The 24331-nt window shown below is 52.5% G+C and overlaps 1 protein-coding gene and 1 long non-coding RNA gene across 7 annotated transcripts in view; one reads left to right on the top strand and one right to left on the bottom strand.

Moving 5' to 3' along the window:
* The first annotated feature begins 442 nt into the window (after window positions 1–442).
* Window positions 443–1516, top strand: LOC125928539 (uncharacterized). The gene is made up of 2 exons (XR_007459691.1): window positions 443–741; window positions 1175–1516. It is a non-coding gene; the product is annotated as an uncharacterized LOC125928539 (long non-coding RNA).
* An 11214-nt stretch (window positions 1517–12730) lies between these two features.
* Window positions 12731–24331, bottom strand: part of AMOTL1 (angiomotin like 1) — a 123841-nt gene continuing 112240 nt past the window's right edge. For all 6 annotated transcript variants that reach the window (XM_049653935.1, XM_049653942.1, XM_049653950.1 and 3 more), the window contains 5 exons: window positions 23368–23558; window positions 18751–18876; window positions 17852–18078; window positions 14293–14553; window positions 12731–13218 (listed from right to left, as the gene is read on the bottom strand). In XM_049653935.1, coding sequence (XP_049509892.1) covers window positions 13112–13218; window positions 14293–14553; window positions 17852–18078; window positions 18751–18876; window positions 23368–23558 — 912 coding nt within the window. In that variant the 3' untranslated portion in view covers window positions 12731–13111. The remainder of the gene's footprint in view (window positions 13219–14292; window positions 14554–17851; window positions 18079–18750; window positions 18877–23367; window positions 23559–24331) is intronic.

The following is a 24331-nucleotide window of genomic DNA, read 5'->3' as shown; positions in this document are numbered from 1 at the left end:
AGAGAGAGAGGGAACCAGCGGGGGTGGGGCAGAGAGAGAGGGAGACACAGAATCCAAAGCAGGCTCAGTGCTGTCAGCACAGAGCCCGATGTGGGGCTCGAACCCATGAACCATGAGATCACCACCGGAGCTGATGTCGGTTGACTGAGCCACCTGGGTGCCCCCTCGCAGCCTTCGTTTAACGCGCTAAGAGGGCGTTGATGTGTGTGTGTCACGGGTAAGCGTGTTGCTTGGTGTGAGTTATTTACATCAGTTACTTGTGGTGCTGATGACGTTATGTGGGATGTTATTTGCAGTTATTCACATCAGGAGTTACTTGTGATGTACATCCGTTCGTGTACGCTCTTCGCACACTGAGAGACCTGAGGAACCAGCTGCTGTGTGTGGCCTCCAGCAGACCGATGGGCGGCATCCCTCCAGTCTCTCCAGCCCTGGACTCTCAAATGCAGCAGGGAGCCGCGGTTACCATCAGCTCCGTCATCCTTGGGGAAAGGCCCCCTTGCCTATTTCGATCTGCCATCTCGTGGCTGTGGCCGTTCTCATCTCAACCCTGCTGTGAGGTCACGGGTTTGGAGGCCGGCAGAAGGATCCCCAAGCATTTCCCACTGTGATCTCACAATACTGGCTCCCGCCCTCCTGGCTCTGCCACAGGGAGCAATTCCAGCTCCCGAGTCTGGAGGGATGTCTTTGTGAAATCTCTTGGCTCTTTAGACATCAGGTCAGACACGAAGCTCTGCTTAGGTGAGCGCCTGACTGACCCACGCCAAGCCCATCGCCTCTCTGTTTACTGATACCCGGGCAGGGAGGGGTGCAGGGCTCTGAAAAGACGCCCACACTGCATCAGCACAGGTGGCCGGACTGTGCTAAGAGGGCTGCAGGACAGCCCAGCTCTAACCTGGCTCTGCGGGCGTTTCACCATGACCTTGGGAAATTGCCCCTATTTTCTGCCTGGTTTCTCCCAGCTGTGTAGAAACGAATCATGGTAGCTGTCCCTAGGCAGTGTTACTAGCATAAAAGACCTACTTAGGCTCTCTCGAAGGAAGGCATTGCATCCAGGGGGAGGGATTGTTACTGCGTAGAGATTTCGCATTTGCCTGGTCACTCACTGAATGCCCGGCATCTCTGTGCAGAAGACAGATGCCGGTGGTGGTGTTTCTTATTTGTTCATTTCCAGAAGCCCTAACGCTGTGGGCTTTCATCCCCCCGCCCCTCCCAGAGCACTATGCTGGTCTCGATCGAGAGGCACACACGACTGGAGAAGTGGCTGGCTTTGCATTTCTGCTTATGACTTCCGTTTGTTACTGACACCCCACCTCGGCGGTGCGCACCCGGCGAGCCGTGGCAGGCGCCCGAGCCTGGGTTCACGAACGCAGAGAGGAGCCACAGGGACGGGACAGAGCGGAGAAATGGGAAAGGGGGGTTTGTCGGGATGTCAACTGTTGACATCTAATTAAAACAACTTTCTAAACAAGACTTTACTTATGTAAAGTTTTAATTAGTAAAGATACTTATAGTTACTGCCTCGGACTACTTCCCTTCCAAGTAAAATCAGATGGAGATGATAAGTAGATGAGAGAGAAAGGAGGGCAGAGGCCACCACTGGCTCCTGCTGGACCCCTCCCAGGGGCTCTCAGTGGGACAGGACAGCAGATGGCCTCGGCTGGTGGTGGTGGCACTCTTAGAGCTCACACGAGGGGGAAAAGATTGGGTCTGGGCTCTCTAAAGGTGTCCCCACTTGGAGCCCGCCGCATGCAAACTCCGGCGGTGCCTGGGTCTGCTCGCCCCTTGGGGGCTGGGGACCACCACGCGTGACTGGGCACCGTCAGCTGAATTCCCTCTGGATGCCGAGGGTGGCGGTATCTGAACAGGTATGTCCAGGGATCTTGGCGTACATGCCCCGACGAGGAGCACATTATCTCCTAAACGTGTCTTCTGACCTCACTCAGACAAACATGGGGGATGCATGATGTCGTGGGAAAATCTTGACTTTTCACCACCCTAGCCTGGGCTCAGCCTCCACTCTGGCACTTACGTGGGTAAGTGTGGACCGTGGGTCATGTGCTTCTTTGCCCTGATCTCCCTGTACTTGCTGTCCTGGTGGATATAAAATGCTTGGCACACAGTAGGTGGCCAGTTCTCCTCAGGGCAGGGATCTCCAGAGCAATCTGCACCCTCTGGCTTCCCTCCCCACCACCCCTGCCCAGGATCGGAAATGTGCTGGGCACATCATTAATTTTCCGTTGTAAACTGACAAGCGAATCACGAATCGGTGTTCTGTTTACAGGCTATCCTAAAGCTAAATATTTGCAAAAGGCTGAAAGACAGTCTGCAAAACGCAAGTGCCAGGGACAAGGAAGGGACTGATGCCATCAACGTCACTGAACACAGACTGGGGCTGGCTCTGAGTTGATTATGCCAGGAAAATGTGTTCTTCTCTAGGTCAGAAGGTAGAACATTGGATGGAAAATCAGCTCCTCCGTCAGAGACTGAGGTTTTCTGGATAGAAACAGGCCAGGCCAGGCCAGACTGGGCCTGAGCCATCAGCTGGGGCCATGGCACGGTCAAGTCCTTGGGATCCCAATGTCATCACATTAATCACCAGTTGTGCTTGGACAGGCAAGTGGAAAAGGCACTGGAGGAATCAGAGACGGCACTTGGTCAAGGCTGACATGTATTGCAAGTTTCGGCCTCTTAGGAGAAAAACTGAACGTCTCCCCAGTGTCCTCATGCCCTTAGCTCTCCTTTAACTGCTGGGGGAATTGCCGTAGAAAAGCTGGGTAGCAGCGAAGGAGCACGCTCCAGATTTCAGTAAACTCCCCCTCTTCCACACAAAGGAGCATTATGCAGCCACCAAAGATAAGAAGAAAGTATAAGTTGGTAGAGAAATCTGCCTATGATCTATCGTTGAGTTTGAAAAGCAAGTTAGATGAGGGCCACCTGGGTGGCTCAGTTGGTTAAGCGTCTGACTTCGGCTCAGGTCACGATCTCGAGGCTCATGGGTTCGAGCCCCCGCATCGGGCTCTTTGCTGACAGCTCAGAGCCTGGAGCCTGCTTTGGATTCTGTGTCTCCCTCTCTCTCTGCCCCTCCTCTGCTTGGACTATGTCTCTCTCTCTCTCTCTCTCTCTCTCTCCTCAAAAATAAAAAAAAAAAAACATTAAAAAAAATTTTAAGAAGCAAGTTATATGAAATAGCATGATCTTATTTTTAAAATTAATATCCGTTCATACAGAGCTATGAGCCTAGCTCTATGGTTGTATACAACAGTTAACAATGGTGACTCACAGGGGTTTAGAGGAGACAGTGACTTCTTTGTTGCACACTTGTGTATCATTTGTTTATATAACAAATGTGCATTACTTGCATAATTTTATTTTTTTAAATTTTTTAAATGTTTATTTATTTTTGAGAGAGAGACAGAGCATGAGTGGGGGAGGAGCAGAGAGAGAGGGAGACACAGAATCCGAAGCAGGCTCCAGGCTCTGAGCTGTCAGCACAGAGCCCGACGCGGGGCTCGAGCCCACGAACCATGAGATCATGACCTGAGCCGAAGTCCAACGCTCAACCGACTGAGCCACCCAGGTGCCCCTACCTGCATAATTTTTAAGAAAGATTTTTACTTTAGGTTCCTCTTCCAGTTTCCCTGAAAACATTCACTGATCAGAGGCTTGGGGTAATTCACATTCAGCACAAATTTTAATGAGCAGCTACTCCGGACCCCAGACAGAGGAGCGGACAGACATCCATGCCGGAGGATGCCACGATGCTCAGGGCTGTCGCGCATGGAGGGCCTCTGGTGTGCAGGCACATTACAACTCTTCTCTCATTCAATCCTTAGGGTTGACTCATTCAGTCAGCAAATATTCCAGCACCCACTCTGTGTCAGGACATGCACGAGGTCCCCGATTCCCATTAGTGAAGAAATAGACACGGTACCCGCTCCAAATCATCTTACAAATGAGACGTTTTGAGGACATAAGCAACTTTGTTAAGATGACTCAGCTCAGAATGGAAGGGGGCAATTAGTTGTGACCCTGGTGATCTGGAACACCTCCCCGAGGGAACACAGCATCTGAGCCCCACCTGAAAGAATGAATAAGACTTGGACAGACGAGAAGGAACTCCAAGCCAAAGGACCTTGTGAGCAGGGGCCAAAATGGAGATGCAGAGAGCAGATGTGGGCCTCGGTGGTGATTCCAGAGTGACTTGAGGGCAGGGTGGGAAGGGAAGCAGAGGAACCAGCCAGGGGAACAGGCCAAGGTCATTGTATAGGGCATGGACGCCTTATTAGCAGTTTCAGCTTTATCCTGAAGGCCACAGAGAACTCAGAATTTTGTTGTTTCCCTCAAGGGGGTGATGTGATCAGACAAGCTTTAGAAAGCTTGAAGGGAACGGTGCGGCCCAGAGTCTCTGGAGCCAGTCTGCCTGGGTTTGGATCCCAGCCCGGCTGCTCACAAACTCTAGAGTTTTGGGCATGAGACTGAACTTTCCTGCCTCTTGGGTTCTCCCACAGTAACATGGGGAGGGACTAATAGAGCCAGCCTCAGAGTGATTGTAAGAATTCAATGTCCCTAATACAGGCAAGGGTGACAGGAGTGTTGGATGCACAATGATGATAAGTCAATGTCAGTCATTACTCTCATTTCTCTGTGTCTGTGTCAAGGATGGAGTGGATGAGATGGGAGGCGGGAGGTGACTGCAACTGTCTGAGTGAGATGAGGTCTTTTTTTTAAATCCTTATTTATTTATTTTGAGAGAGAGCGGGGGAGGGGCAGAGAGCGAGGGAGAGAGAGAATCCCAAGCAGGCTCCACACCATCAGTGCAGAGCCTGACACGGGGCTCAAAATCATGAACTGTGTGATCATGACCTGAGCCGAAATCAAGAGTCAGGTGCTCAGACAGAGCCACCCAGGCGCCCTTGAGACATGAGGTCTTGAACTGTGAGGAAACAAGATGGGAAGGCAAGTGGGCAGGACAGGTGAATGGCTGGCCGGCCAAGAGGGAGGGTTGGGGAGGAGCCCACCCTTGTGCGGCCACAAGCAGGACAGTGAATGTGGCAGGGAAGGCACCAGGTTTGGGCCTAGGCCACGTTTCGGGTGACTGGGAAACCCACACAGCACATAGAAGTCATTCAGTACAATCAAGGATTTCCTATGACCAAAAAACAAAGGCTCGGCATCTCTGGACTGCAAATTCTGAGGTCTTAGGATGTGGCTGAGAAAAAACAAGAATGGGACCCCCAACCCAGGAGCAGGCCCTGCGACAGCATCTGTTGCAGGGTCCGTTCTCCCCCCGTAGTGCCCACCAGGTGCACCCTGTGCTAACAGAGTCAGGTCGCTCTGATTTAAGTCTGTCTCTTACAAACAGAACAGAGGCTTTGATCCAGCCTCTCCGTCCGGTTCGGGCCTTCTGCCAGAGATACCACATTTCCAGAAAGAGCCTCAAAAATGCTTTTTCCCCCCTTTTTATTTAATGTTTATTTATTTTGAGAGAGAGAGAGAGAGAGAGAGAGAGAGAATCCCAAGCAGGCTCCATGCTGTCAGTGCAGAGCCCAACATGGGTCTTGATCCCACAACCCTGGGATCATGACCTGAGCCAAAATCAAGAATAGGATACTTAACCAACTGAGCCACCCGGACGCCCCCAAAGTGTTTCTTTCAGTTAGCCATGTGCCTACCGATTCTGTTTAGAGCCATTGGAAACAAAAACAAGCAAACAGACGTTAAAAATAAAAAGCCACGAAAGTCCAAGGCCACAAGACAGTACATGAAGAATGGGGGTGTAGAAACAAGCGGGCCTGGGCCGGATGCTAGGGAAGAAGCACGCACTGTGCTTCTGGTGAGCCCACATCCTCGTCTGAAACTCCGGTCACGATGTATGGGAACACCCACCTTGGGGGCTGTTAAGGCTAAGTGATATTCAAAAGCCAACTCAATAAACGTGAGGTTTTCTCTCCCTCACACAGAGGGGTGAAGCCAATCAAGGTGTAAAGTCACGTATTCTTATTTTCCAACCATAGGAGTAGGATTCACATCATGTTTCTCCAAATTACTTGACGCCGTTGTCTGTGAAAGCTACATTCTCTGTACACGCATCACGGCCTTGGGAGGGGGCACCCTTTGATCAGAATCCACACCAGACAGGAAGGGCCTCTCCCGGGCAGAGAAGGGAAGAGGTTGGAGGGTCAAGAGAGCTCAGCCTCACCTGGGCATGGTATCGGACATCTGCCTGGCGGGAACACACGGTTAAGCTTGATAAAACGGTGACAGAAACAACAAAACAGCAGCACTGTTTAATGATAGAAAGCTCCCTTTATTTCATCATTACAGACTCTTTTTTTAAGAAAGGAATTTCAGGGTTCCTGATTCATTTCTCATTGGGGGCCAACTCCTGATTGTGATGAGCCTGGGCGATCTAAAAGGCACTGTTCCCCTGCCACCCGTGTGTGGAGGCCCCAGCCCGGGATCTCGGGACAGGGGCGACGTTCCTTCAGGGTACCACGGTGCGTGGGGCAGCCACATAGAACTGGCGGGTGGAGGGGTCTCTCCTGCGGTGTACAAGCGGCCGAGAAAGGCCAGAGCTTCGGGGGGCCTCGCGTGAGCTGCCGGCCCTTGGTCAGGGCGGGGAGATGGCAGAGGTGGATGCGGGCTTCGAAGGGTCCTTAATCTGAGCCCCAAATCAGGTGCAGTCGTCAGGCTGTCCTCCCAGGCACACGGGGGCTGCAGAGCTGCGAAGTTTATCCTCTTGGCTACACGGTTTCTATCCTCGTGTGTGCAGAGATCTGGGGGCCCTGCAGGGAACCCCTCTGAAGGGCGGGGAAGACCCCAAGCCGGTGGGGGTGTGTGTGAGCCCTCCCGCCTCCCCTCACCTACCCCCCTCCCCCTTTTACTGCAAGCGCACGGACTCTGTGTCAGGCGGACCTGGGTTCAAGTCCCGCTCTGCCATCTTCTGCACGTTACTTGTTCAAGGTTCAGTCTGTTTCCTCGTCTTTCAAGTGGGGATAATCAGGCTGTTGTGGGGACCGAGGAGGTGATGCACGTTCAGTCATACCAGCCATTACTGGGGAACTAGAGGCGCGTCCCTTACCCTCCCTGAGCTCACTTCCAGGAAGTTCCTCCCATGCGAGGGCCCAGGGTGGGTGAGGAGAGAGGCTCCCCAGCAGAGGCATGACCAGAGGACAAGCAAAGGAGAGGTCCTCTGGATCAGCGTCCCCAGAGTCACTCTCTCCTTGGGAGGGGGCTTCTTGTGGGGACTCTCACAGCACTTACTCAGTTCTCCTGCCTTAGCCGCTCTGACTCCCACCTGGATGGCACCAGGTCACCATATGACCCCTTGCGTTTCCTGTGACCCCAAGACCCAAACAAGGCAGATCCGTCATGAGGTGCAAAGACGCATCCGACTCCATCCCAGACTTAGCCGTCTGGGTTAATTTTCCGAGTGACTGTGGTCGCCGAAGACTCGGAACCCAGGATCCCCAGGGGAGGACACTCAGATGTGATCAAAGTCACACTGCCTCCCCGGGCCCAGCCTCCCTGCATTTCCCCTTTCCTGGTTTGTCTGGAGGAGCTGGGAGTGGGCGGACGGCAAGCTCCAGTGGTCTGGATGACTCATTTCCTTCTCAGAGTCAAGAGCGGGTGTCTGTGGAGGCACGAGGCCCACGAGGGGGGGCACTGGATGCCTCTGGAAGCAAAACAGCAGGTGACGCTGCCTCCGAGCAGAGAAATGACATTAAAGTCAACAAGTACATGAGTCTTTTGGGAAAGAAAAGAGCAAGCGCCAGGGAAAGAAGAGCCATTTTATCCCTTTATTATATACAATATTAAGGCACAAGTTTAAGCAGCAAAGAAGAGGAAAATCTTTGGCTGACCAACAGTGTCAACGTTTGCTGTGGGGGACACACTGCGTTCTTGGATTCCCCCCCCCCCCCCCTCCACAGACCCCCCCGCCGGGCCGCCCTGCGTACCGCCCCCCCCCCCCCCAATATAGACCAGTGAGGTGCCAAGATGTCACGCTAGAGTCCGCTGGAGGGAACAGAGCATTCTGCCACCAAGCACAGGAACCACGTACGTGGCTGGCGGAGAGGGTGGCGGCCCTAGGGCCGTCCCAGTTTTGGCTAAGGTCGGTGCGCGTGCCTGCCCTCGTTTCACAGAATTTCACACAGATCCTGCCAGTGCCCCCTTGAGGAGGGGGCCCCACTGTCCCTCCACCAAAGGGGAAAACACCTTAATCCAAAGAAAACCACTGTGGATAAATGTGCTCACATTCTGGTTAGTAATAAATACTTGCAGGTGTCTAGATGCAAACAGAATCCTAGGCAAAAATCACATGTAATTTGGGGCAGCAACAGTTTGGGAGCTGATACAAGAAAATGCTGTGTATGTACCTCCTTATATTGAGAGCAGGAGTTTAATTCTGTGAGGAAGCAAAGTTTTATGACAAAGAAACACCCCAGTCATTGCTTAACACGACAATAACATGCACTTAAGTATACACGGGCTTTACAGAGCACTAAGGAATATGCACTGCCGTCTGCGTGTATGCAAAGATGTGAACGCATAACAAGGCATGGCAAGAGAAAAGATTTTTAAAAGCAAACCCACCAGAGGTTACACGTACTGATGACTACCGTCCTCCTCAGAAGAGGCCACTTGGAGAGGCGCTAGGAGTCCAAAGACTCATTCCAAGGAACATTTTTGGGATTTCCTTTTTAAATGCTGTGGCCTTAATCACCCATCTTTATTTATTCAACTGGGATTATTTCCACACTTAAATCCATCCTCAAAGGATGAAGATTTCTCCTCTGGAAGGATAATTAAAGGAACGTGCTAGGCCCCAAAGGCCGCTCTAACAGAGGCGTTCGCAAACTGTTTCCACTCGAGCAGCGGGGCGGTGATCGGTACAGTCCCCCACAGGGTCACCGTTTGAGGAAGGGGTGACATGAAACATTTGGATCTTCCGGATTTTAAGAAAGGAAACCCGACGCACAACCTTGTACTCATACCTCATATGTTCGCGCTGACATATACACAGGTCTTCGTATATCATTAAATTACTAAGCAAGAAAAGGATATACTACTTAAAAGGAAGAGCGAAAGTCGCTCATTAGTTCCAGAAGAAATCCGTTTACTGAAATGCTGACCTTTACATGCTCCCAGTTGGTCAGCTTCTGGAAGCTTCTTAATTACTCCACCCATCTCCTATGGAGCCACGCATCAGAGGCAAGCTGATGAAACGAACCTCACGTTGAATAAAGACATTTTAAACACATCGATTAATTAGCAAGAAAGAAGAAAAGAAAGGCGATATTTATCTACCATGGCTGCCTCCGGCTTGAGGAAGCCAACTGTGGGCTGGATACTCTCTGGCTCGGCGATGGCTTTACCATTTAGGAATATCTGCAGGTTCCCACTTACCACAGCCACGGAACTCCTTCGCTCAGGAGTACAAGTTCATTTGCAGCAGCACAAGGAAGCATACTTCCCCGACTCCAAGTGCAGACTGGAGCAGGACTTTGGTTTTGGAAAACACGCCTTTTTTCGGTATCTGACCCGAGCCCTGTGCAGTCAAGTGCTCGATGCGTTCCCAAGAGCTACCCTGCAGGACTGAAGAGAGCACGGCCCCACTGCTCTCTGCCCTCTGACCAAAGCCCTGCGTGAGACCCGGCGGCCTTGTCCTGCAGGTCTGGCTGGAACGGGCCAAATTCAACCGTCACTGGCAACCAATCTCTGGGAGGCAGAAGAAAAGCCAAGGGAAGAAAATACTAATGCACTTGCTCTGAAATGAGTTGCTGGATTCCCAACAACACCTCTTCCATATGATACCCTGGTCAGCACGCAGAAACTGCTAGACAACCCATTCCAGGAGGAAGCAGAATTACTCTGGCATGTCTTCACACAAAGCCAAAGCCTTTACCCTCCCCCGGGACAGGACTCGTGAGTTCCATAATCAGACACCACTGGGAAGTCCAGGCCTCTGGACAACGTGCCAAGCGTTTTTAGATGGATTTTGTAAACTTGCATGGGATAGAACATGAGGGCTTCCCTCTGTACCTCGTGTTTATGGGCAATTCTAGGAGTTCTGAGCTTCTAGTCCTATTTCTTAGCTCCCAAGAGGTGTGGCAGGTGTAGCGGTGCGTGTGTGCGTGTGTGTGTGTGCACGCGCACATCACAGACGAGGCAGAGCGGGCCAAGGCGCGACATGAAAGATGGCTACCACCCAGCCAAGCAAAACTCCCAGTCCAGCCTGTGATGGAGCACAGCTCCTCTCTCAGGCCTTTGGTTCAGACGCCACTACTGTGAGGCTTTGGGGAGGGACTGAACCTCCCCGAGCCCTGGTTTCCTCCTCTGTGAAATAAGGAGAAACTAGCCTTGGCTCTCCGGGTGGCTCAGAGACTCGTTCAAAGGTACTTACCACCCTGCCTGCATATAGTCAGCACTAAAAAACAGAGCTGGCATTATTTTTCTGAAAATCAAACGAGATAAAGGATGGTAAACTGCAGAACGCAGAGCAGGGGCTCAGTATTTGCAATCCCTTTCTCCTATGTGCAAGCAAGGCTTCGAGAAAGCTGCAAACATAAAAAGCCAGCATCAGGGGGCCCTGATGGGGCAGGAAATCTCCCAGAAAAGAAAAAAGCCCCACATCTGAAAGCTAGAGATTCCTTTTCTTACGGAGGAGTCTTAGCGAGTTGGAAGAAATAAGACTGACGGAGACCACAGCACGCTGAAAAAAAACCAGTGATGTTGTTTGCGTTTGTATTAGACAATTAACACTCTGGATCTGGGCAAGCGAGACTGGTGCCCGCGGGTGCCGAAGGGTGTGTTGCAACAGAAAGATGGGGCTTGGGGAGACTGAGGCTGTGGCTCTCACTTTTACCCATGTCTAGGGGAGACAGCCCAAGTTTGGGGTGGCCCAGGTGTGGGTAGTGGAGGCTGGCAGAGAAGACTCGCCCTCTTATCTCCAGACTCTTTCATGCCCAGTCCGTTCCCAACATTCATCGGGGCTCAAAATATCCTTAAGAGAAACAGCTGCCATCACCTAAGCTTCACCACTGGTAAAAAGTGATGGGGAGCAAAGATTGGGACGGTGCCTCCTGTGCCCCATCCCCGCCCGCATCCACACTCGCACAAGCCCGGGGCATTAGGCAGGCTGCTCGGCCCCCAGAACCGCTCTGGCTTCCCGGGGCGGACGGGACTCGAGGAGGAGGAGGAGGAGGAGGAGGAGGAGGAGGCAAGAGGCAGGAAGCACCCAGCGCCCAGAGCCCAGCACAGAGCAGAGCTCAGGAAGAGTCAGTGCTGCAATGTCACACTCACTACGCCCCCTCTGGCCGAGGCCACAGATTTCCTCCCTCCCCCTCTCCAGTCCGCACCCGGGTCCTCCTTCCGCCATTTCAATCTGGGGAGGCTACGACACCACCCACCTTGCACTTGAAAGACCAGCTCTAAAATAAGCCAGCCAAGCAAAACTCCCTGAGGAGTGTGGTCTTCAGGGCTCCGTTCAGGTGGGACTTGAGAAAGCCTCAGACCCATGCCCTTTATCTTCCTTCCCTGAAGCGAGCACAAGGGGAAGGACCTGGGATACAAGGATCCAGCTGATCTGGAGGGAGAAAAATATCAGGACCCCGCAAGAGCATCTGACATCCTGATCAGCTTCTCGTCTTTCCTGCCCAGCACCTCTTAGGCGTGCCACCACACACAGGGGTCAGAGGCTCACCACCTTGCCCACTCCCGGCTCTTCAACATGGTGCTTCCGTCTTACTTTGGTCAACTTGTCCCAGAAGGAAGCCTCGAAAAACGTGACCGCACCGTAGATATACTGGCCGGTTTGGTTACAAAGCAAGCTCACGACAGAGAATGTCTTCCATGTTTTCACTGACGTGTCACCACAGAAATCTACGTGCTCGTCAACAGCGACCAGAAGGGTGCGAGAGGGTGGAGACGATGGGGAGTATGTGCACGAGCCACAAATTCTAGAAAGTGGGACAAGCTGCCTGGTGAGACTCTGGATGCCACCAAGTCAAGAGTCCTCCATTTCCTGGAGGGCAGTCCTGAAAAGTCTTAGCCCAACAGAGCAACGGGGTGGAGACGGCAAGGTCTATGCAAGGGAGCTGATGTGAGAGAGAAAAGCCAGGGCCTCGAGCTGAATGCGATTTGTCACAAGGACCATGGGATCTTGCGCCTCATCAAAACTTACCTAGTTCACAGTCACAGTGAGATTAAGGGCTGCAGCCCAAAGACTCCAGAGTGGAGAAAGCAGCCAGGCAGCCAGCATACGGCTCTGTCCCACTGGTCACTATTAAACAGAGATCATGACGCTGCTCTCGTAAATCCCAGACCTAAGGAATTCTGCTGTGTCTTACTAACAAGAAAAAAAAAAGTGAATGAAAAGAAGAGTAAAGTGAAAGAGAATGAAGCGGAGGAAGAGATGAACTCAGAGCAGTTAGGGGAGTTTGAGCACCAAAATCATAATGCTCCCATCCTGTTTTCTAGTTTTACAAAACAGAATCCAGAAAAGCTAAGAAGCCCCAGAATCTCCTGAAAACCCAAACCAAGCAGATAGGTGAGAACCGCCTTCTTAATTCCCTTCACCCAAGGACACTTCTCACTGCCACACCCGCACACATTCACAGGACACCCTGGATGGCTCAGGTGACGTTACATTATGCCGAGATGGGCTCTCTGAGACTTCTAGGAGGTTCTTCTTAATAAAAACAAACATGCTAAGAGGCAAGGAGAATGGGGCTGTTTCAAGGAAGATCCACGTTCAGGTTTATATGTTTATAACCAAAGAGCAGGTGAACACAGACCCCCCCCCCCCAGAGATACATTTTCTATACAATGAAAATCCCACTTCCTGTGACTTCCTTGTTTCCAGACCTACACGTGTCTTCTCTCTTCCACCATAGGCAATACAAATCCATACGAGTGTCTTCACGTAGGTCTTCTGAATTTTTTTTTTTTAACATTTATAAAAAGTGTCCTCACTAAATTTAAAATCTTTATCAGTTCAAATCATTCCTGGTTTCCCATCCACAACTTTCTTGATCTGTCTCCTCCCTCTCGGCCACGTTCCTCATTCGTCAAGGTCCCACTACAGAATTCCGCAGGGACGCCAGTGTTAGATGAGGACTTCCATCATCTCTCCGTCAGGGAACTCGGGCTTGTGGAGCAAGCTGCTGACGCGGCCTTTGTGGTCGGGGGACTTCCCGTGGCCAGGAGGGTTCTCTGCCAAACAGAAGGGGACATCAGCAGCCTGCCCTGCAGAGGGGCCGGGCCAGGCCGGCTCTTTCTAAAATGAAAGCATTACCAATACCCACACTCAGCACCAGCGTATGTAGGTGAGGCCACAGAACCCGGCCCCTAGTGGAAAAAAGCAGAATGATGGGCCCCGGGATTCAGACGCAAGTCTCAGAGCCAGGGTGCTGATGGGAAGGGGTAAGTGGGTGAAGCAGACGTGGGGCTGTGTGCCCGGAGCCCCCACGGTGCTCTCCCCCAACTCTATGCAAAACCACCAAGTGCTGCACCTACAAGCCAGGTCCTTTCACATGCTCCTTGCCTTCCCTGGAAAAGTACGTCTTGAGAACTGAATGTTCGAAAAATGACAATGCTGTGTTTACCCGCCTATTTTGGAGGATGCAAAGAAAGCAGCCCCATGGAGGACATGGTTACTTTATGCCCCTGAGAGCCCCACGCTCTCCAAAGAACGCAAGAGGACTATCCCCATGACTGAGATTGGTCCAAAGGCACGTCTGGTCTTTGCCAGGACGCCTCTGGACTCAGGGCCAGCCCACCCCACGCAGGCTTTTATTTTAAAGCACCTCATTAGTGCTGGCCTGAGTGATGGGCCAGAAGTCGACCTGACCTGCAGTTAAATTTACCTTCTCCTTCAGTCAGGAGAGTACCCCAACCTTGAATCCCTGAAGAGTAAACCTCTCGAAGGCAACATCTATGTACCGGGTGCCTGGCTAGCTCCCAAACAGGCTTTGGGGAACTAATTCCCTCACACCCCGCAGTGGGTCCATTTTCACCCCTCTGGGAAAGGACTGATCACAAGCGTGTGTTAAAAGGGTACATTCAAGTTGTGTACTCATGTAAATGGTAATAAATTAAAAGCATCTACACACATTTCATTCCTGTAAGAATAAAGTGCATGAGGGTAAGCATAATCATTCACAAACCCCAGAGAGCGAGAGCCGATGAAAGCCCTGCTCCTTCCCTAGCTCCCAACCAAAGGCTGGCTCGCTCTCAGGCCAGAGTTGTGGGCTTGTCTAAGGATAAGCGGAGCTAAGAACTTCCTACCTGGTTTCTCTGCAGGTCCTTTGGCCACCGGGTGTTTCAGGACCGGGCTGTTGGAAGGGGTGACGCTCAGCCTGCCACGGTTGGGCAGAGAGGCCATGCTGGGCCAGAAGAGTTCGGCGCTCTTGTCCGTCTGGGTGCTGCTGTCCTTGCTGCCTGTCTTAGCGTGGGCGCTGCTGGCCGAGGCGGTGGAGGCTGCGGGGGACAGCGCTGCGGTGGAGGCCGTTGAAGTGTGCTCAGGGTGGTCCTTCCCCAGCAGCAACCCTGAGGGCGCAAACACAGCTTTTTCAATGCCATTCTTTTCTTTTCTTTTCGTTTTTTTTTTGTTGTTGTTGTTTATTTATTTTTGAGAGAGAGAGCACAAGCAGAACAGGGGCAGAGAGAGAGGGAAACACAGAATCCAGAGCAGGCTCCAGGCTCTGAGCTGTCAGCACAGAGTTCGACACGGAGCTCGAACCCACGAGCCACGAGATCATGACCTGAGCCAAAGTCGGCCACTTAACCTACTGAGCCACCCAAGCGCCCCTCAATCCCATTCTTTAAACAAAAACAAACAAACAAAAAAAAACCCCAAGTCTTGGACATGATTTCCTTCTTGACTGAGGACTGCTTCCTTCATTCACTTACTCATTTACCAAATGCATTTATAAGCACTTCTTATGTGCTTGATCAAATGACAAGTGCTGAGAAAATTAAAAAAATAAAAAGATTAAAAAAACTACTCCCTTCTCTAAAACTATACAGGTTTTTTTGGGGAGGAGAGAAGTTGTTAAGTAAACTGCTTATGATGTAATATGATGAACAGTAGGATAAAATTATGCCCAACATAATCTTAAAATAAAAAAAAAAATTAAAAATTTTTAAATAAAGAAGGAAAAGAGTTGCTTAATAGCCAGTTTTGAGGGACAGGGGCATTCCTGGAAGGCTTTCTAGAACGAAGCTATAACAGGCCCAGGAGGGCTCGCCTTGAGCAGCAGGTGTGTGCTGAGGAAACACTGAAGGCTCCTTTGATCTGACACATGGTCCCGGTGACCCGCACTCTGTTGAGCGGTCCACAACACCGCCCCACTCTTGGTGGCCCCCGGCAGGCCCAGGTTCAAAAACAAACATGCTTCCCAGTCAGGGCAACACTTGTGCACATTACTCCCCAGAGGCGATCCCTTGCAGTGAGGGGACAGCCACGGCCCCCAGGAAGCGGGAAGCCAGCTAGGCTTCTAGACAGAGCCACTTAAAGTTTATTTTTTATTTATTTTTGAGAGAGAGAGACAGAACGCAAGCAGGGGAGGCGCAGAGAGAGAGGGAGACACAGAATCCAGAGTGAGCTCCTGGCTCTGCGCTGTCAGCACAGAACCCGACACGGGGCTCGAACCCACGAACCGTGAGATCATGACCTGAGCCGAAGTCGGACGCTTAACTGACTGAGCCACCCAGGCACCCCTGGACAGGGCCACGTAGCCCTCTTCCTCCTCTCTGTCTCAACAGCAGGCTGGGGTGGAAAGGGGACGTGCCGGCCAAGAGAAAACCTTTGTGTTCCTCAACGGTGAAATACAGCACACATTCAGGAATGTGCCGGCACTCCACAACACTAGCCTATAGAAAAGGCAGTGAGCACACTCAAGGATCTGTTCGCCAGGGCTATGTCAAGGTGCCCCTCATAACACAACGCAGGGCAATTCAGTTTGCCCACAGCGGTGCTTCTCCAAATGCAACGTGCAAGGCAAATACTTGGATACATTGTTAAGATGAAGATTTGGTTCAGTGGGCGGGGCCTGGATTCTGCTTCCCGGAGGAGCCCCTCAGAGACGGGACCAGCGGCCGCTGCTGGTCCCTGGACTGCATTCTGAGGGACAAGCATCTTCGGCTAGGTGCTTCACATGCCATCAGCTCGCTTTTTATCTTACAGCGCTCCTCTGACACAGGTCCTGCTGTTTTCTTCTCTTTTACAGAAAAGGACACGGGAGCTCGGAGAAATTAACATCTCCATGGCTAAGAAGTAGCAGAAACGGGACTCAAGTGCAGCTGGACCTGACTTCAAGTCCAACATGCATTCCTCCCCGCTCATCACCCTGCCTGTCGAACCTCCACAGTCCGATGGGGGACGTTCTGGTGGAACCAAGTGGCTCACCAGTCATCCCGCTGGGGAGCCCCGAGCCTGCAGGAAGGTAGACGCCGTCACCTCCACCTGCTTCCAGAGCCCACGGGGCAAGAGACGGCAGAAACATTTTGGGAACTGTGCATGCGTGCCCCTGCCCAGCCCTTCCGAGAGGCCCCTTCTGTTTTCCTGTGATGTGACCCCCCAATCACAACAATGAGGAAGAATACCCGTGCGGAGAACACAGCAACTCGTCCTGCGGGCCGGGTCCTCAGGCTCCCGGGCCCGGTTTAGGCTTGCCAAATGCCAGCGGCCACAGGCACAGACACCAGGGAAACGCCTGCCTGGCTGGATGCCACCAACGGCCTGTGCCAGCAAGGGCTCCATCACGGCCGAGCCCACCTCAGACTCCTTCACCAGACCTGACCGAGCACTGCCCCCCGGCTCTGTAACTGGGGTAGGGAGCTACGTGTCCTCGGGAGGGTCTTTGGTGATCCTAGCTGCTGTCCACACGTCCTCTCTGAAGTACATTTCCTTGGAGGGCAGGGGCCGCTGAACTGCCTTGTGGAAAGACTTCAAACAGAGACTCTGACTGGGCACCTTTGATCCCCCGACTCTGTCAGGCCCACCCTGGAAGCTCTCCCCTTGGCACAAAGCAGCCAGGCTCCTCTGGGGTTCCATGCTGAGGGAAAGTGGCTCTCAGCTCCACAGATAAACAAAACACACCGGGACCCAGGGAAAGGCACCAAAGGGCCAGACCCTGGGAGCTGCCGGAGCGCCCGGGAGGAGCGAGGAGGACGGGTGTCTGGGGGTGCTGCTGCTTCCTCTCCAGCTTCAGCTACCTCAGTCAGCAGGCCTGCCCTCACCCTAGGAACCCTGCTGTGGCTAAGACCACATCTGGAGAACTCGCCCCGAAATTGTGCCCGTGCAACCACAGCACCACGAAAACTACCACCACCCACCCCGTACACTCGAGAGCACCGTTCCACAGCACCGTCTCCCCCTTCTCCTCCCATCCGGCCCTCACCTCAGCCGCACGGCACAAAGCAGGGCAGACATGGCCTTGGTTTCCCAGACGCAGGAGCAGAGGTGGAGCCAACCTCAAGGCCCGACGGCCCCGGGCTTTTCCCATTGGAACGTGTTGTGTTGTAAGGGGTCACTTCAACTTTCAGCGATAATGATGACAATCAGGACGTGAATCAACCCATGGCTAAATGCTACCCCTGGAGGACAGCTTTGTTTCCACATAGCTCATTTAATTTCTCCAAGCAAGTAGGAGTGGTTATCCTCCCCAGTTCACACACGAATAAACAGACTCAGAGATACTCGCTGACATTTCTGTGTCCCATGAGGGGCAGAGGCAGCGTGTCACAAAAGGGTCAGGACCCTTTCCTCCGGATGCGGTACCCTCGCCACATTTCTGCAGCTCCTGCTTTTCCGACCCTGGCCCGAAGGAGGCACGGGGCTCACCTATGCTCCCCTTCCAGGTCTTCTCCTCCTTCTTCTCCTCGGCCAACTGGCCGCTGGTGAGGGAAGTCTGGCGGGAGTGTATCCCGGTGGCCGCAGCAATGGACGGCACGGAGCGGGCAGGCCGCAGGCTGGAGGAGTCCGTCTTCCCGGCATCTTTACGGGATCGCTGCTGAAGGACCTTAATCATGGCGTCCTTCTCTATGATTTTGGCGTGGAGATTTTTAATACTGTACAACAAAACAAAACCAAACAGTCATAATCGAAAGCTATTTGGCTGGAAGAATTTGAAACATTTCTCTCAGGCTGCCCCAGGGACTCGAACTGTAACCCAGGGACGAAGAGCTAAGTGCGTGGTGAGTCTTCGGCACTTACAATCTGCAAATGGTAGAAGATGGACCTTTCGTGGTAGATCAGAGGGTGCACCTTCTCTGGCCTCTCAGGGGACTCTGCGCCCTCCTGGGATCCGAGGACAGATGGGCAGAATGGCTGTGGCCTCCCAGCAGGGGCCCCTTCCACCCCCACTCCCCCCCCAAGGCCAAGGTGTGCTCAGGGACCAAGTCAGAGGGTCTTGGGTCCCGGTGGCAGGGGCGGGAGGGGCAGCACGGAAACTCGGAAACCCTGAAGCCTTACCCAGGGTGGGCGTTCCACTAAAGTCAATTTCCCCATTTTCTGAGGAACGAAAAGAAAAGATGGACAGGTTTTCTGGGAAAAGGCTATTTTCTCCCCTCATGGCCAGAACTGAGAGTCAGAAAATGCTTGATGTCTCTTCGTGACTCGGCTCGTGACTGGGCCTGTCAGCTGTTCAGAACAGGGAGGGGCCGGTGGGCCCAGTGGGGACCTTGAGGAGAGTGGCCACAGGGGAGCCCGGTGGCACGGCCAGGCACAGGGCTGTCCCTTACGTGTACTCCATGTCCTGACACCTCCTGGTGGCCTGTGCCACGTCCTCCTCCTCCTGCCAGATGTGCACCTCCAGCGAGCTCTCGCCGTAGCTGCCGTTCCTCGAGTGGTTGATGATCGTGGTGTCCCTGGGAACACAGGACACACACAGAGAGTGAGGCAGGTGCCCCCGGGGAGGCGCCCGAGGGCACCACACGAAGGTCTCTCTCCACAAACTCCTTCATCTAAGTCCTCTCCTAAACCCTGGCCAATGCTCCCCCTAAACCCGACAGATGAAGACAGTGTCCAGGGAAAACGAAATCAAGTCCACAAATCAAACTCCCTGCCCCTTCTACTAACGGCATTGTGCATTAAGCTATATGGCATGCTGTGGACCCCAGACATCGGGTGCTGTTGTTACTGTACTGGTGTATCTCCGTTTATTCTCTTCCATACTTATCCATTCTCAATCACAGGCAAAGTTTTATTTCCATTTCTCCCCCACCCAGCAGTGATTTCCGTATTTTACAGTAAGAAGGAGACTCAGCAAAGACATGAAACAGACGCTGGTCCTCCCGGATGGTGAGGCTCAGCTGGAATCTTCCTTCACGCTTGCAGGCTAGCTCACTTCTAGTTTTCTGAGCCTCTGCCTAGGATTCCGGTCTGCTCAGTGTGACAGCCATGCTGGGGAGCAGGGCAGAGGATGAAGGCCGCACACGCCTGTCCTCAGAAAGTCCAATTAAGAAGGTGAGCGAGGGCAGGGCACCTGGGTGGCTCAGTCGGTTCAGTGGCTGACTTTGGCTCAGGTCATGATCTCGCAGTTGGTGAGTTCGAGCCCCGTGTCAGGCTCTGTGCTGACAAGCTCCGAGCCTGGAGCCTGCTTCGGATTCTGTGTCTCCCTCTCTCTCTCTCTCTCTGACCCTCCCCCTCCCCCACTCATACTCTGTGTCTCTCTCTCTCTCAAAAACAAATAAACATTAAAAAAAAAAAAAAAAGGTGAGCAAGGGGAGGGACAGACAAGGTGAATGAAAATGCTGGAAGCAGGCATCTGTCTGAAAACAACTGGTCAAAGATCACTCTTCCTGTCACTGGTTTTGGTAATTTATTACTCCTAATTAACCATGATCAGTAAAAAGATAACTGATGGGGCACCTAGGTGGCTCAGTCAGTTGAGCCCCCAACTTCAGCTCAGGTCATGATCTCACGGTTTGTGAGTTCGAGCCCCACATCAGGCTCTCTGCTGTCAGCACAGGGCCCGCTTCGGATCCTCTGTCTCCCTCTCTCTCTGCCCCTCTCCCACTTGCACTCTTTCTTAAAATAAATGAACATTTAAGAAAAAGATAACTGAGCCACCTGAAAGTCATCTAAGTATATCTCAGACCGAAAGGTGTAGTAATGTCTCTGATCAGTGAATGTTACATTGATAAGAAAGGATCTAGCCGAAGATTTCACATCTCTTTAGCTTCATGTTCCAATGCCACAGTCATATTTAAAATCTGAACAGCTCTTTTCTAGAACACTCAAGAACAGCAACGAGAACGCCTTCTTTCAGCTCTGTGATGACAGCTATCAACGGATGAGCATTTCCTTTCTGCCAGGGACGGGGTAAGGCACGCTGCACACGGCCTCTCACATGGTCCTTATAGCAACCTGTGCAGTTGGCATGACTGTGTCCTTTTACAGGTGAACAAATAGGTTAGGTGACTTTGTGAGAACACTCAGCGAAGGTGGAGCCGGATTCAAATCCCGATGGTTCCCTCCATGCCCTTAGCTACCACTCGACACCACCAAAGCTTCCGCGTCTTTGTGAAGAAGGCCCCAGCAAAAAGGCATGAAGAGAATATAAACCAATGAATATAAACATGACAGCGTGTGGCATTTGTGCGAAATGTGGCTGAAAACAACCACAGGGCCAACTAACACAGAAAATAAGCAAAAGCTTTAAACAAACAGACAGGCAAAAGAGCACTTGGGAAGAAGGGCTCTGGAGCACCAGGGGTTGATGGGCGGGGGTTTCTGCTGTGTCGTCACATGGGCAGAATTTTGAGGCCAATTCTGCAGGTTATGGATTCACCCTGGAGTGCACAAAAGTCATCAACACAGAAATTGGTGGCGAGGAAACATTTCCAAACGAGTGGCTTTGGGCAAATTCATACAGAGCCAGAGACAAATTAAAACATTTGTGTTTATACTGTCAAGTAAGGACAGCAAGAACAATTAGATCAAAACAAGTTAGAAAGTGTAAACACACTACAAGGCTCTCGAAAAAATATTTCGTTGCATTGAAATCTGTAAAAAGCTTCAAAACCATAAAAAGGCCCAACCTCTCAAAATTCTGATCGTTGGTGCCAAAATGCACCAAGATGGCAAAATCACTTGGTATACAAAAATAAATTTTTAAAAATTCACTGCTTTATAAATGTGAAGCACGCATCAGAGGCTGGCAAGTTACAAAATCAGCGGCTGGTCATTTTTACCGGTTCACAGGCAGCCATTCAGCATCAAGACAAGAGCTCAGAATTTTGGCCTTCCTCAAAAATTCATTTTCCTTTTCTCCCTTTCTATCAAGAGGAAAGCAGTGCAAAATTACAAAGGTTTTCCTTGAAAAGAACATCAAGACTGGAGTGACTACCTGACCTCCTCTGAACTGACTTTCCCCAAGGCCGTGGGAGGGAGTGGTGGGGAAAGGGAAGGTAATTTCCACAGAATTAGTAGATACTCAGTAAATACACACCTCTGGCAGCAAAGAAGGGGGGAATGGAGGGATGGTGGAAGGAGCTTTGATTCACCTGACCATCTGCGACTCCAAACAGGGCAGAAGACAGCGGCGGGGCTGGCAAACCCCACGGGACTCCCGTTCTTTGAGGGCAACAGACCAATTTCTCTTGCCCGGACGATGACGAGTAAGGCAGGGCCTAGCACAGGCGAGTGGCTGAAGCTGGACTCTGGTCCGACACCACCCCCCCCAAAGGTCCCCCTCTGGTACCCACCACAGGGCGCTTCTGATTTGACATCCCAGTTACACTTGTCCTCTTAGGGCCCAGGATCCCACACACACACACATCTAACCTCATAAAACAGCAGGAGTGGAGACAACATGGACCCACAAGGTAGCACGCGTGCCCTGCTGTGGGGCTTTGGTGTCCTCGGCCAGCGGAATGTGCTGTGGCTCTCTGCTCGAAAGTAGCCAAGAATTATAATTTCCCTTTCGGGGATTGGGTGAGTTTTGAATGAAGTAAGGACTCTTGGAAAGGCTTAGGCAGAATCACACCTATGGGCAGCAGTCGAGGCAGAAGCCTTGAATGTGGGTGTCCTGCCTACGCAGCGTGCTCTCCGTCAAAACGACACGGCGTGAACGACTCCCAGGGCAATCACTGACAGCTGTGCGTTAGCCCAAATCTGGCAGAGAAGGCCAAATCCCCCTGTCGCTTAACGACGGTCTGTGTTCTTCCTCCAGATACAGAGGTGACTCAGCATTGCCTCAGAACACGAAAGGCTGAACGTAAAAGCCTCTCAACTACGTAAAAATCAAGGCTTCGCGGTTCTCACCCATGGGCACGAGGACTGAACTGGAGGCTGCAGATTCCTCCAGGTCTCGGGCCGCGACTCAGGCTCCGTCACACGACGTGCCTCGTGCTGGTCTATTCCCACTCCCAAGTCTCACTCAGAGGGGCTTAGGTGGGCTCTTTTCCCTCATGGCACAGACATACGTAGGTAACACGTGAGCCCTAGAAAATGATCCCCAGTAGTCATTTTCCACACGGGTCTGCAGGTCTCCCCAGGTACCAGTGTGTGGCACCCAGTGAAGGCACCTGTGTCCTTGTGGGTGGCACTGCTCTCTCTCCAAGTCCCTGGAGGTAACATCTGGGGTGCTGGGGAGGGGTCTTCTCTACATGAGTTATGAGACCTTACAGAGCACCCCCATATGCCCTCCACCCCGACAGGCCTTCTCTTCCTCGTTGAAGAAACAGCACATCCCCCCAAATGTGGGACTGACCAGATGATCGGGTTGCATCCCGAGTCTTTACTCCTCACCTGGTTCAGATCCCACCCTCCCAGATGGTATAACAACAGCCTGTATAAAAGTCCAGTTCTATGGGTGCTCCTTTGCGATTTGAGGATCTCTTCCATATATGTTGACCCTAAACGTGGAAAAATCCCAAATGACTCTGAAGTAAACGCCCAGAGCATCTACGGGCCCACAAAAAACTGGCGGGGGAGGGGTGGGGAGGCAGTGGGGGCCCTGGCTGGTGGTGGGATGCACGGCCAGTCAGGTCCGGGCTCCCACATGCACAGGTGAGCCCCTGCTCATACAGACAAGCTGACGGTTCAACAGAACTCCTTCGGGAATTATAGAGCATCCTGAGCTAATTTTTTAAAAACGGTTATTTGTTTCGAGAGCGAGCGAGCGTATGAACAGGAGAGGGGCACAAAGAGTGGGAGAAAGAGAGACTCCCAAGCAGGCTCCGAGCTGCCAGCACAGAGCCCGACGGTGGGTCCGTGAAACACGCCCCCTGTTAGAGAACAGCCTCAAATACCCTTTCGCCACACCCCGCTGGAGGCCCACAGAGTTCTCCGCTGCGTGGATGTCCTTGCAGTGTGTGAACGAGTCCCCCGGCCGCACCGCAGGCCGGCCTCACCTCTCAGCCGCGGCAGTGGCGACGGCATTCATGGCGAAGTGGCGGATGGTACTCTCCTCCAGATACTTCTGTTCCCACTTGGTCATGTCGGCCTCCAGGGCCAGGATCCGCTCCTCCTTCTCCCTCACAAGTTCCATGAGGGCTGGGGCATTATACTCCGGCACGCTGGCTGGCTGGCCGTTCCCATGTTTCTGCAGAAGCAGGAGAAAGAACACCCGGATCCAGAAAAGGGCCAGACCGTGCACACGGTGCGCAGCGCGCACGCTTCGCGCCGATCCCGCGGCACGTTCCCACGCCACCCTCACGCTCTCTGCTGCCTCTCAGGCGCGGGTAACCCAGACTCGACAGCTCCCACCGCCAGGCCGCCTCACCTCCCAAAGTCTCCATCTCATTGCACTCTCTCACGGAAGAGCCTGGGACACAACATCCTCCCAGTGTTAGAGATGACAGAACCAGGCCTCTGAGAGGCGAAATGAACTGTTCGGTTATCCCTCAGCTACTCAGGAGGAGGGTCGCACCGGGGGGACTGTCTGGCCACACAGCTCCGCACGACTACAAGCGGCTTGTCTGGCGTCCTGCCGTTCATTTATCCCAAAAGCGAAAACAGGAACTAGGGCTTGGCCTGCTGGGCTAGGGCATTTTCCCTGGGGGCCAAGGAAGTGGTTCCCCCTGTCTGTTGCCCCTGGAGGCTGGGACATAAGATGTAAAGGCAAAGGAAGGGGGAGCCAGATGCCCTGAGGTACACGTCCCCCCACACTTCCCATCTGGGACCCAGAGCAAGGAGTGCTTGCGCCACAGAGGAGCCTCAGAATCAAATAAGATAGTGCATATGAAAGCACTTAATGAATCTGAAAGGGCCAGCCAAAGTAAAGTGCTACCAGAAACCTCCAATGCAAGTCGAGCTTGTCAGTCCTTTCTTTTCATCTGTGTCTGGAAGTAAAGCGGTGGTCACAAGCCGAGGATA

This window comes from Panthera uncia, chromosome D1 (assembly GCF_023721935.1).
Source record: "Panthera uncia isolate 11264 chromosome D1, Puncia_PCG_1.0, whole genome shotgun sequence".
NCBI classification, from domain to species: Eukaryota; Metazoa; Chordata; class Mammalia; order Carnivora; family Felidae; genus Panthera; species Panthera uncia.
This window is presented reverse-complemented; position numbering and strand designations above follow the sequence as displayed.